Raw genomic sequence first — 12,531 nt, 5'->3', positions numbered from 1 at the left:
GGGACTGTACCAGGGTCCTGGTTTGGCTCTGGGCTTGAGATGACATTGATAAGCAAAGGATTGTCTGTGTGGGTGATCTGGAAGTGTGTGTAGAACAGACTACTTTTCATCTTCTTTCTGCTCACTGGGTGTCATGAATGAATGTCTGTAAAGGGTTAAACCCAGAGAGAGTGGGTTCTCTGTTGGCAAGCAGTCAGGTGAGCTAACGAGAAGAAAAGGAATCTTTTGAACTGAAGCAGTTACCTGCTGAGGGGTCTGTGTGTGTGGGAGGAAAAGGGGTGGGGAGAGGGACACAAGTATTTAATCCTGAGCAGGCTTAATGAATTCAAAAAATGTCCAGCCCAGAAGATCTGGGCATACAGATATGTAAGTAGAAAGGAAATATTTAATCAGACATGATCAGATTATCTTTTATTTTGGGTTTGATATAGGACTTCTTTGGCTGGCTGATGTACATCCCTCACCCCCACCCCCGTATGCTATAACTTTTAAACTAAATTCCAGGGAAATAATTCTCTGTGCTTTTATGTACCCCTTTTAAGTTGCTCTGTAACACCTAGCACCAAGTATGCTTTATCACTTTATTTGTATAGTTTTGTTTTATTGATAAATCACCTTTGTTGTTTAAAGGTAATGATTTGATTCCTGTGTCCTAGAGAAGGGTCTGTATATATGCACGTCTAAGACTGAAAGGTCAGCTATCTGACTGCAGCTTAATTTCGGCCTCTTTGCTTTCAACTTCTCTCCAAGGGAGGGTTAAGAACTTTGGGTTATCCCACAGGGAGACATCCCAAGTGCGTCTTCCTGAGTTTTAAACAGGGGTTTTCCCTCACTTGGCTGCTGGCAGCCACCTCCGAGGGTCAGGGAATCTGTAATCTTGGGAAGCTTTACAGCAGAAGCCTATAGAGCAAGGGTCAGCAATCTTTCTGAGGCAGAGTGCTGAAATTTGACCTTTTGACCTCCATGTATGGTCTGAGTGCCGGTGGTAATTTTTAAATCACTAATAGTCCTAATTACAACAACTTTATTAATAAATAAATTAAAATGCAGAGCTTTACTGGTTAGGTGGTGGTTTGTAGCACTTGCTCGTCTTTTGTTAATCCACAAGAGGCACTGCTTGAGTGAGTTCCTGCCTGCATGGAGGAGGAGAGTTGGGGCTGAGCTACCACCTCCTGTGCCAAGGAAAATTGGCTTGTGTGCCACTCCTGGCACCGGTGCCAGTGGTTGCTGACCCCTCCTATGGAGGCAAAGTATTTTTAAGGTCTCTTTCAGGCCCCACCACCTTCTGCACTCAGTGTGTGGATCAGCTCACTGGGAAAGGGTAGCACAATTCCAAATAGTAAAAGGGAGTAGTGCTGTGATGCCAGTGAGGAAGCATAAGCTTTCGGAAAGTTGGCTACAGGGGAGTGGTGACTGAGGTGTATGAATGACCAGGCTCCTTGGATACCTGGAGTCCTGTGGAATAGCCAGGACCATCAGCAGCATCAGTGATCATTTGGAAATGTACTCTCAGTGCCAAGAGTACAATGTATTCTCTTTATTGGCCAAAAGATAGTGGAGATGGCTTGTCCATAGCAGTGTGTCTCATCAGTGCCAAGAATGTGGCCAGTGCTATTTCAGAAGCTCTTCAGCTGTGGTACCCAGACCTGAGATAAATCTGTGGTCCTACCCATTCAGGATCATAGACTTCAGTTTTTCTCCAGGACCAGAAGTACCCAGATGATTGTGGGAGCAAAGTTTCACCCTGCTTCAGTGACTACTGGCCTCAAAGGATGGATTTCTCTAAGGCAGCTCATTGAAAGGTGGTGATTTAGTTTGAGCAGGAAAGGGGATTTCCTCTTGGATGGCTGTGATGAGTGGAGGTCAGCTGATAACCAAACCAAATGTGAGATCTGAGCTGGAGATGTTCAAGGGTAGAGGTTTGAAACTGGCTGGCTGTAGAGAACTCTCCATGAGAAAAAGTTTCAGTCTAATTTCATCCTTTTGAACCAAGGAAATCAAACTGAGGCAGTGGGTGTGTTTCTGTGCAACATTACCCTCACTGAGGCAATGGATCCAGAGTGAGTTATCACTACCTTGGGAAAGATCTCCCAGAACGAGAGGGATCTCTTGAACCTGGGGGATCCTGACATAATCTGAGGTGAGAGGGGAAGGGAGGAAAGGAGAAAGCATAAGGTAACTGGGCGGGAAGTTTTTTTTTTTTTTTTTTTTAAAGGGGAGAAATTTAAAAGAAACGCCCACTAACTATTAATGCGAGATAAGTTAGTGAGAGTATTTCTAAAGGTAAAAGGAGATAGAACATCTCTGCTCCTTATTTGGTCCCAAATCAAATGCTGTTTAGAAGGAACTGAGAGAAGTGGAACCACACAGCGCTACTGGCCGTGAGAGAGGGGGAATAGCACATGCTCAGTCCAATAGGCGCTGCTATATCTACAGTGGAGCATCCAGAAAGACACTACTAAAAGTATTTTAATGCTAAATCTGACTTTTCAATTCAAAGATTTGTTCTTAGATTTAAAAGCATTAATTATGTAGTAGCATTCACAAAATGTTATCAACTTTAATTTTAAGTGGGGAAAATTATATTAATTATATCTAGTTCTTCTGTTATGTAATTAAATCTAGTGAAAAAACAAAAAGCACTTCATGAAATACCAAATAAGATTCATGCTCTGGCACAATCAGTTTATGGGCTCATTGTGAAGGTAAAAAAGTCACACAAATATTCAAGTAAGCACACACGTAGACAGACCATAACAAGACAACCAAAATCAGAAAATCTCATGGAGTAGATGGTTTTATAGGCTGATGTTAAACTTACGAGGTTTAGGAGTCCTTCTACTGGACAGTTTCCAGATTGCATAAGCAGCTTTACCCAAAGCAACTTAACTTGCATGGAGTGGAGTTGCTTATGTGTCTTCCACAGCTGAAGGTCCTTTTGTCTTGACTGTGTGCAATAAAGTAGACTTCCAAGTTTTGCGGGAGATGTGCTCCTGCACACCCTCACCTAACTTAAATTTTGCTCAAGTGGGGGTGGGAGGAGCCAGGAAACTGATGAGTGCTGGTCAGTTTCCTGGCTCCCAGAGTGGAAGGGAGCCAGGAACTAGGCAGCTGCGGGAAGCCAGGGTGGTGCGGCTGTCTGTCCCCTGGGTCCCCTAGCTGGGGGCTGGAGTGGGGAGCTGGCGGAGGAGCTGTGCTCCTGCCAGCCCCCAGCCGAGCCCCAGGAACTCCAGGATTTCAACTTGTGCTTAACTCGCATTAATACAAGTTAAGTGCAAGTCCAAATTGCTTATATAGGGGGTTTACTGTATATGAAAAGAATATAAAGAACACAGGTGAACTCCTGGCCCAATGAAATCAATTGGCATTTTGCCACTACACTTCAGCATGCCTGGGATTTCATAATACATTGTCTAAACCCATTTAAACCTAAACTGAACTGGAAGCTAAATTTTATTTGTATGTTGAGTCCTTTTCACAATGTAGGGAAAAGGTGAACATGGAATAGTTTTCACTTAGACATCTACAACTTCTGCTCCCATGTTTATTTGCTTATTTTGCACGTCTAATTATTTTTGTTTGGCGTTACTGTATTAAATAAGGAATTGGGTTACTATGACCACATCTACACTACAGAATAACTCTGAAGTTGCTTACTTTGAAGTAAACAACTTCAAAGTAGAGCATCTACACACAAAAAGCTCCCCACCTCACTTCAAAGTAGGCTCCCCACTACTTCGAAAAGTGTCTACACACAATAGCCCCTACTTTGAATTAAGGGCCAGGAAATGTCATATGGCCGAAAAACCCTTCCAGGCTTGCAGCCAGCTGACTCCTTAAAGGGTCCCTTCCAACACTCCCATCCAGCACATGCTCAAGGCTGCCATGCTGCACACAGCAGCAGAGCACGTGCTAGGGAGAGGAGCCGGGGAACATGCCCCATCAACACCCTCCCCAAGGAGGATGTCCTTTCCACACTGGCCAGCCTGGTCATCCTCATGGAACCCAGCCTGCAGGCTCTAGCCACGGCACTGCTACCCCTCCGCTGGGCCCCTCTGATCCGGTGCTGGTGGGCCTTCGCCACCAGCCATGACTGGTTGGACTGGTTGGTGCTGGAGGACTGGGACAATGAGCAGTGGCTGAGGAACTTCAGAATGACCCACCAGATATTTGAGGACCCCAGACACCTGGATATAGCCAGTGCTCCAGTGCAGAAGAGGGTGGCCATTGCACTGTGGAGGCTGACCACCCCTGACAGCCACCAGTCCATTGATCACCAATTTGGAGTCAGCAAGACCACCTTCAAAGCAGTGCTGATCAAGGTAAGTCCAGCCCCCACCACAGACCCACCCTGGGGAGGGCACTATGGGGCAGGAGGAAGAGGGCCCCTGGCAGGGAGGGGTCAGGAGAAGGGGGGCCTCCCAGTCAGGCGCTCATGGATGTGTCTTCCTTCCCCCTCTGCAGGTTGTCTGAGCCATCAGCACAGTGCTGCTGTGACGCATCATCGCCCTGGGGGACCCGGACGCCACCCTCACTGGGTTGTGGGACCTGGGCTTCCCCAGTTGTTTTGGAGCCTTAAACAGAACGCATGTGGCAATCTGGGCTAAAGACCACAGCAGAGGCTCTTATATGAACAGGAAGAGATACCACTCAGTGGTTCCCCAGGCTCTGGTGGATGCGAGGGGCCATTTCTTGGACGTGACCGTGGGGTGGCCGGGCAGGGCCCATGGTGCCCTAGTGTTCCAGAATTTGTGGCTGGGACACTGGATACAGGAGGGCACATATGTCCCCCCTGCGGGAGCTCCTGATTAGAGACATCATGACGCTCCCCCTGCACCATGGCTGACGCCGTGTACTCACTGCACCCGTGGCTCATGTGGCCCTATACCGGACGCACCACGCCTGCTCAGGACATCAACAGCTGCCTCAACCACACCAGGGGCACAGTAGAGAGGGCGTTTGGGAGGCTGAAGGGGAGGTTTCGCAGCCTCATCACCAGGCTGGATGTCAGCGTCCCAAACGTCCCCTTGGTCATCGCTGCCTACTGTGCCCTCCACAGTCTTGTGGAGAGCTGGCAGGAGCCCTTTATCCAGGGCTGGGCCGCAGACCAGCTACAAACAGCCACCCACTGCCCCATTCCGCGAGGGCTAGAGGAATGGTGTCAGGGTCCGGAAGGCCAAGCCTTTACACAGGGCCTGCCCTGACCCCACCAGCCACACTCTGCCCCACAAGCTTCCCCACCCCTCACATGCCCCCATCAAGCGCACCCTCCCCTTCTGCTCCCCTCCACGCACCAGGGACATGGGGTTAGCGTGAGAACAATAAACTTTACTTTGAGGAATAAATGTAACTGCAAAACAAAACAGAACATGTGGAACTCTTTACAATTCATAGGGGGGCCGGGTGTCGGGACTGGCCTGAGTGGGGTCTGGGATGGGAAAAGGCTCAGTCACCCAGGGGTGTGGGCATCTGGGAGCCGTGGGGCTCCCTATAGGGCTGCGACCAGGGGAGGTAGGCGTACAGAGGGGCAGGGGCGGGACTGGGGCTGGGCCAGATGTGCCCACGCCAGCCAGGAGCCACTGAGACAGCTGGTGAATGTGTGTGTGTGGAGGGGGGGGGAGGAGGTTGGGCGAGGCAGGCGGCCAAGGCCAGGGCCACAGCCACAGCATCCAGGCTGCTGGACAGCCTCACCCACACATCCCACTCCATTACCAGCCAGTCCCAGAGCAACCGTGGTCATCTCTTGCATGACCACCTGGTTGGTGGCCAGCTCCTTGTCCCTCCAGCATTGCCTTCCATGAGGCCTGGCCACGGGGGGGATGCAGGCTGGGGCGATGGGGCAGCCTCCTGGTCCCCTAGCAAAGGGCTGCCTGACGATGGACCTGAGAAAGAAAGAGACAGGGGATGGCTCATGAGCGCTGGGTACCCCACAGGAGCCATGGCCCCCACTCCACTGGCCCCCACCCTGCCACCCAAAGGCCCATGACCCCCATGGGATCCCCAGGTGCTAAGAGCTTCCCACTTGCCAAGGGTCAGCCCATGTTTCCTCCCCCCTCTCCAGGCATGTGGGCTGTGGGGCTGTTCCGGGGGGCGGGGGGTGGTCCCGTCCCTGGAGACATCCTGCTTGCCCTATACATACCAGCTGCAACCACCTGGGGCTCAGGCGAGGCTGTGCTTGACGAAGCTCAGCTGGGTATCCCAGAAGTGAGGGTGATGACCAGGGGCCTGTTGCTGGAGTTCTTGGTGGGCCGGACACCATGTGGGAGGGAGGGGGCTGGTGGTGCTCCTCATCGCTGTCCACAGTCGGGGGACTGGCAGTGTCAACAAGGTGCTCCGGGGTGGCCACCTCCCTTGGTCCCAGGAGCCTGTGCAGCTCCCTGTAGTGGGGGCATTGCATGGGCTATGCCCCCGATGGGCTGGCAGCGTCCCAGGCTTTCACATATGCCTGCCTCAGTTCTTTCACTTTTACCTGCACGCTGCTGCCAGTGCAGTTGGGGTGTCCTCCAGCAGCGAGCCCAATTGCCAGCCGGTCAAAGGCCTCGGCATTCCTGTGGTGGGCACCAGTTTCCCAAAGGACCTCCTCATCCCACCCACAGAGTGCGGTGGTCCTTCAGCACCCCCTTAGATCACAAGGGGCCCCTCCTGGCATGGCCCTCCTGGCATGTGCATCATCTGGGGCCCCTGAGGGGGGCCCTAGTGTGGTCTGCAGTGGGTGTGGAGGCTTGGTGCTGTGTCGAGCAGGGGTAGTCCAAGTGGGAGCCTATGCTGCCCCTGCTTGTGGCACAGTGTCAGCTTCCTGCCTGGGGTTGCTGGGGAGCTACTTCCTTTAAGGCATCTGGCAGGGACCACAGAGCCCTGCCTGGGCTGGCCAAAGCCTCTCCGTCCTCCAGGGGATGCCGCCTCCTTGGCAGACCCCTTACTTCAAAAGTAAGGAGTGCAGAATGTCTACGCTCACCATACTTCGAAGTTAAACTTTGAAGTAGGGAACTGCTCCATTCCTGGGAGTAGTGACTTCAAAGTTAGCCTCTCTTACTTCGAAGTAAGGAAGAGTGTGTATAGATGGTTTGCAGGCTACTTCGAAGTAGCCCCTTACTTCCAAGTTAACTTCAAAGTAAGTCTGTAGTGTAGACGCAGCCAAAGACTATTATGGCTCAAATCTGGGGGAAAAGGAGAATAAATGTATATGGTAGGAAAGAAAAGGATTAAGAGTATCTCTAACAAAGATTTGAGAAGTTTTTGTTAAAATAGAGAATGTGTCTTAAATAGTCACAAATTAACCAAGCAAGCCCAAATTTTTATTAAAAATAAAACAAAACAAAAAACAAAGCAAAAAAGCCAACAACTTGCCATTAGAAAGGGATGGCGTGCTAGAATCCATAGCCATAGCAGGTATCTTCATTTTTTCACTACTCTCAAGATCCAGTGCTTTACATTCAGATATGGAGCTCTGCTTTGGCATCACATAATAATAAGAGGGAGCATATTTTGAAGAGCTGCAACCTTGAAAAGAAAAACAGTTATACAGTAAAGGATTGTCTGGGTTTCTTGATACAGATATTCAGAGAAGCTTTATTATCGCTGGCATTAAACACACACCTCTTTTCTTGCGAGATTCCTGAATTTCTTCACACAGTTGTTCAAAATCTTCATCTATTTCTTCCTTGATTATTGCATAAGCTGTATCTCTCAGGGAACAGGCTCTATGTCTGATGAGACGATCTGAGAGTTAATGGACAGAAATAAATATTTTCTCGCAATGTTTTTCATTTTTAATGACAGATAAAATTTCAGCTCTTCATTATTAATCATATTTGTGTTTCAAAACTCATCAGACAACATGGAGACAGAAAGGATAGCAATATTGAAACCTGAGGCAAATGCTAAATATGCATTTAAATTAGCAGCAGATAACTCAGGCCCAAAGTTTACTGCACCAATATTTATAATGTAGTGAGCAATGTTTCCCAGTAGACATTTAAGTATTTAATCTACAATATTAAGGATACGGTATAATAACTCTGTACATTTTTGAAGATTATTTACATTAATGCAATAAAATGAATCCTCACCTCCTGGGTCTTTATCTGGATTGTACTCTAAAGCATTACTACAGATTAGATCAATATCTCTCAAATAGTCTCTTGCAGTAAGATACTGGTGCAGGTCAATTTTACAGATAACAGTTGAAAGATCCATTGGCTGTTTGATAACAGTGACATAATCAGGTACCTATAAGTGAAATATAAAAATATGTTCAAAAGTTTTGTAACAAAACTTTCTTCACAGCTGCTAAATTAAGGATCATACAGTTAAATGACTTGCCCAAATAATGCAGGTATTCATGCTGTTTTGTTCAAAAATTACTCAGATTTACTTTGAGGTTTCATGAGAAATTGATGTTTTGATATCACATTGTATACAATTTCCTATTTACAATGAAGATGATGTCTGGTGTTACTTTGCCATATATTCTTGCTGCATTGCAATGGCTTCATCTTCACTTATTTTTTGTTGCCATTTTTAGATGTTATATTTAATCTGACAGATTTTGTTTATCTGAGGTTCAGTTTTAATCCTCTCCCTTTCGCAGAATAACAAAAGCACCTACCTTCCTCACCCCAGAGGAATCTAAAAAGACTCATAACTGTTGTTCTTACAAACGTGTTGTTTATGTCTATTCCAATTAGGTGTACTTGTGTGTGTGCATGCATAGCAGCCAGAATTTTTTTTCCATAGCAGTGCCCCTAGGGTCAACCTGCACACCCAGGGAGTGGTGCCTTCATGGCGCCCAATATAGAGCCCAGCTGACCTCTCCCCTCTTCAGTTCCTTCTTGCTGGCTACTCCAAAAGTGGGGAAGGACGGTAGGTACTGGAACAGACATGAACTTATTTAAAAGAACAACAGTTATGAGAAGGTACATTAACAGTCTTTCCTCCTTCGAGTGCTCGTTCACGTGTATTCCAATTAGGAGATACCCAATCCAGTGGTTAGATGGCCTGCTGAAAGTGAGGAAAGCTTTAGGTTATCTTTTGAATTAATAGTATTACCAACTCTTCTCTAAATAAAGAAAGTTATGTTCATTTTCCTACAGTTACACGTGCCTATATCAACAACTTTTTGCTGATCAAACTGTGGTGGCACCCAGTTTATTTCAGAAAAGCAAGAAAGGGGATTTTTTTTTTAAAATGCAGAATGTTTATTTCAACCTTAATTTTACCTCATCTAAGTCAACAGGTTTTGTAAATGCTCTGAAACGTTTGTCGATGGCAAGTCTGTGTGTAACATTCCTCAAGAAAATCCTCAGTTCACGTAATGTATCCTCCTCTTGCTCCTCAAGCCGTTTAATTTCCTCTGCTGTCAACTGTCGTGGCTCAGGAGGTGGTGCTACTGGGAGGACTTCTAAAGCCTGCAAAACTTAAGTCAAACAGCGCATTTAAGCCAATTTACAGGATTGGTTTTTTTTCCAATCAATGCATTCTGCAACACTGCAAAGTGTATTTTAGTGACTTTAGAGGACAGCTAGTAAAATGATGTTTGTAGCATATCCTAACCTGCTTTCCTTTTTGATACAGGAGGCTTAGCAGCTTGATTCAAAATTAAATCTTCAAAAAATCTCCTCCTCTCTTCATTGGTAGGCAACTCGACAGTGAAAACTTCTCCAAAATCATCAACAAATAATTCTTGCACCTAGAGGTGGGAAGAAAGGTTATTTATAAAATAAAGGTTTAAAAAAGAATTCATGTGATATCACAAAAGCGTGCAATTTATGTGCATTTTTATACTAAGTTGAGGGACATACAGTAGCATCATTGATAAAAGAATTAACTTCTTGGCTGTAAATACTAGATTTCCTTAAACGACCTTAAAACCAGGCCTTTGTGGAAGCAACCACAAGTCAAAAATTAATTTCAATAGGCTGCTGAAACTGAAGACTGTTGTATTAAAGTGCCTCACAGTGAACTGTAGACTGCACTACACAAACAGCTGATTACTAAATAAATGGGGGTTCTGAACGAAGGTAGCTATTTTTTAAAGTGACAATTAAAAAACCCAGATGTTTTAAATTAAATTTTTTTTTACATTTTTTCTCCACCTCATTCTTAAATTTCCTTATTTGTAGCCATTCAAATTCTATATAAACGGTATTTCTTCTGCTAAAGACAGAATACTAAGAGAACATGATGACAGGTGCTGAAAGTGATGACCCATAAGCCCGGAGAGGATCAAGTTAAGGTTTCCTTGGAAAAACCATGTGCTCAGATGTTCAGAGAGAGCTTCTCTAGACCTTTCAAAAGAATCGGACTGTCATCTCATGAGAGAACACTGACAAACTGAATTGGGAGTGAAGGGGGTAGTGAAAGGCCAAGATGTCTGCAAAGTGGACCTCGACCAAGGCAACTGCTAGACCCTAGTTTTTCCCAAGTGAAGGAGGTAGTCTAATATAGATTGTATAGAGGCCTTCAATGCGGGAGGCCCCTTTCTAAGAGGCCAACACAGAAAACCTAGTCCACATAGCCAACTATGTTTGCCTGGTGGTTGGCTTTCAGGTCTCCAGGAGGCTTTGTCGCATTGCTCTGGAGCAGGCCTGCTCCTCTGGATTCAACCAGGATGAAAAGTGGAGGGAATCCAAGTTCAGGAGCAGGAGAGAACTGTGATCTTAGGAAAAGAGGTCTGGGTAGACCAGCTGTAGCCAGACAAAGTCTCCCCCTTACAAGCCAGCTTGCTCGCTGCCCCCCACCCCCCGCCACTGAGGAGCACACAGGGCACGGAAACGGCTGCTGACAGCCCAGTCTTTGATGCCCTCATTGAGGCCCAGATGTGCTAGCTTATCGTGACCCTGAGAAGCAGAAAGTACAGATAGAAGGCTAACAGGCCAAACTGTCAACAAGAGGTGGGGGGACCCTCAGGAAATCACCCCAGCTGGCACTGATGGATATGATGCACACACACAACCACCCCAGAAGGGGAAGTCCCCCGCCCACACAAAAAGAATGTCCTGTACTCCTAAATTGCTTATCTCCTGTCTTACAAGTGCAAATTAAGTAAGAATTGCCCTTGTAACAAACTGGCGTCACAAAAGACAGACCAGTGTGATCTGGCACCTTAGGTAAGAAAGAGAATACGTAACCCAAAAGGGGTATAAAAGGTGGGTCCAGCAGAACTCTAACTTTGAGTGCATTCCACCATCTACCTGCTGGTCGGGTCAGGTGATTGCCTCCCGAGGTCCAGAACTGGGGACGCCCAACCTCGTATTCGTCTTTCTGCGGAATTGAGTGACCGATCTGGCTTGGCTACGCTGGTATCGAGAGAAGCAGAGAGGGTAAGATACACCCATGCTAGGTCTCCGACTTTTTTGTGCACAGCTAAAGAATTAGAGCTCTGTAACTAGATGTCGTTGTATCAAGATATCATTGTGTTAGATGGTAACAGATATCTTTGTATTGGATTGTAACGTAACTTGTTAACACCTGCACTTTGCTAGCGTATAAGAAGTAAACAATAGCCTTTTGTAACCACACGCTTATAACTGTAGCTTAAATAAACTTGTAACCAGTTAAGCTCTGAGCCTGACTGCTCTTAACCCTTTCGTCACTGCAACACAGCCGGCACAACAAAAGGAACTTTAACCGTTTGGTTACTACAGCCTGGCCAAAGGTGAGAGTGCCAGGAGCTCCCTGCTCTAACAGTAAAAAAACTGGGTTGCTTAGGACCCAGGGGAATCCATCAGCCTGTCTTGGCTGCTTGCAGCAACGAGCTCCCTGCTCTTGTAGTTTTAAACTCGGATGATAACAAGGGCATAGTTGGTACCTCACCGCACATTACCTGGCCACTGGCTAACACCAGCAGGGACTGTGATGGGAGCACAGATAACCAAAACCATATCCTGATTGATCTCCAACAGGACTTTGCTGATGAGGGGAGTCAGAGGAAAGGCGTAGAGCAGCTCAGTTGTCACAGGAAAAAAGACATCCAAAGAGATCCTTTGCCCACATCTCTCCTGGAGCAGAAAGTGTGGCACTTCTGTTCTGTCGGGAGGTGAACCATGTCCACCTAGGCAGTGCCCCACCTTTGGAAGAGTGGAAGCCACATCTGGGTTGAGATCCTACTTGTGGGGAAAGGAGAACTCTCTGTTCAGATGGTCAGTCTTGATGTTCCTAATTCTTGGCAGGTGAGATGCCGCCAGAGAAATGTTGTGAAATAGACAGAAGTCCCAAAGACAGTGTGCTTCCTGCCAGAGTGCTGATGAGTGTTCTCCATTCTGCTTGTTCTTGTAATACACTGTAGCAGTGTTTTCTGTGAGGACTATCACACCCTTTCCCCTGCCCTAGAGGTGAGGGAGGAAGACCTCTCACACTCCACACATTGCCCTGAGGTCCCTGACATACAAAGCAGCCTTGAGCATGCAGGTCACTGAAGTGAGTGCCACAATTGAGGTCCAAGGCATCAAACACTAGTTTCACCAAATGCAGAGTGGTCTCAAACAAGACACCTCTCATAACATTCACATTGCTCATCCACCAGGAGAATGC

General features: G+C 46.9%; 1 protein-coding gene across 1 annotated transcript in view; it reads right to left on the bottom strand.

Moving 5' to 3' along the window:
• ATAD2 (ATPase family AAA domain containing 2) overlaps nucleotides 1-12,531 on the bottom strand; it is a 116,221-nt gene that overhangs the window by 29,288 nt on the left and 74,402 nt on the right. Inside the window, exons 20-24 of the mRNA XM_074985623.1 lie at nucleotides 9,553-9,688; nucleotides 9,219-9,415; nucleotides 8,070-8,229; nucleotides 7,597-7,719; nucleotides 7,348-7,500 (exon numbers count right to left, since the gene is read on the bottom strand). Of these exons, the coding sequence (XP_074841724.1) occupies nucleotides 7,348-7,500; nucleotides 7,597-7,719; nucleotides 8,070-8,229; nucleotides 9,219-9,415; nucleotides 9,553-9,688 (769 nt within the window). The remainder of the gene's footprint in view (nucleotides 1-7,347; nucleotides 7,501-7,596; nucleotides 7,720-8,069; nucleotides 8,230-9,218; nucleotides 9,416-9,552; nucleotides 9,689-12,531) is intronic.

Source organism: Carettochelys insculpta, chromosome 2, assembly GCF_033958435.1.
Source record: "Carettochelys insculpta isolate YL-2023 chromosome 2, ASM3395843v1, whole genome shotgun sequence".
Lineage (NCBI taxonomy): Eukaryota > Metazoa > Chordata > Testudines > Carettochelyidae > Carettochelys > Carettochelys insculpta.
This window is presented reverse-complemented; position numbering and strand designations above follow the sequence as displayed.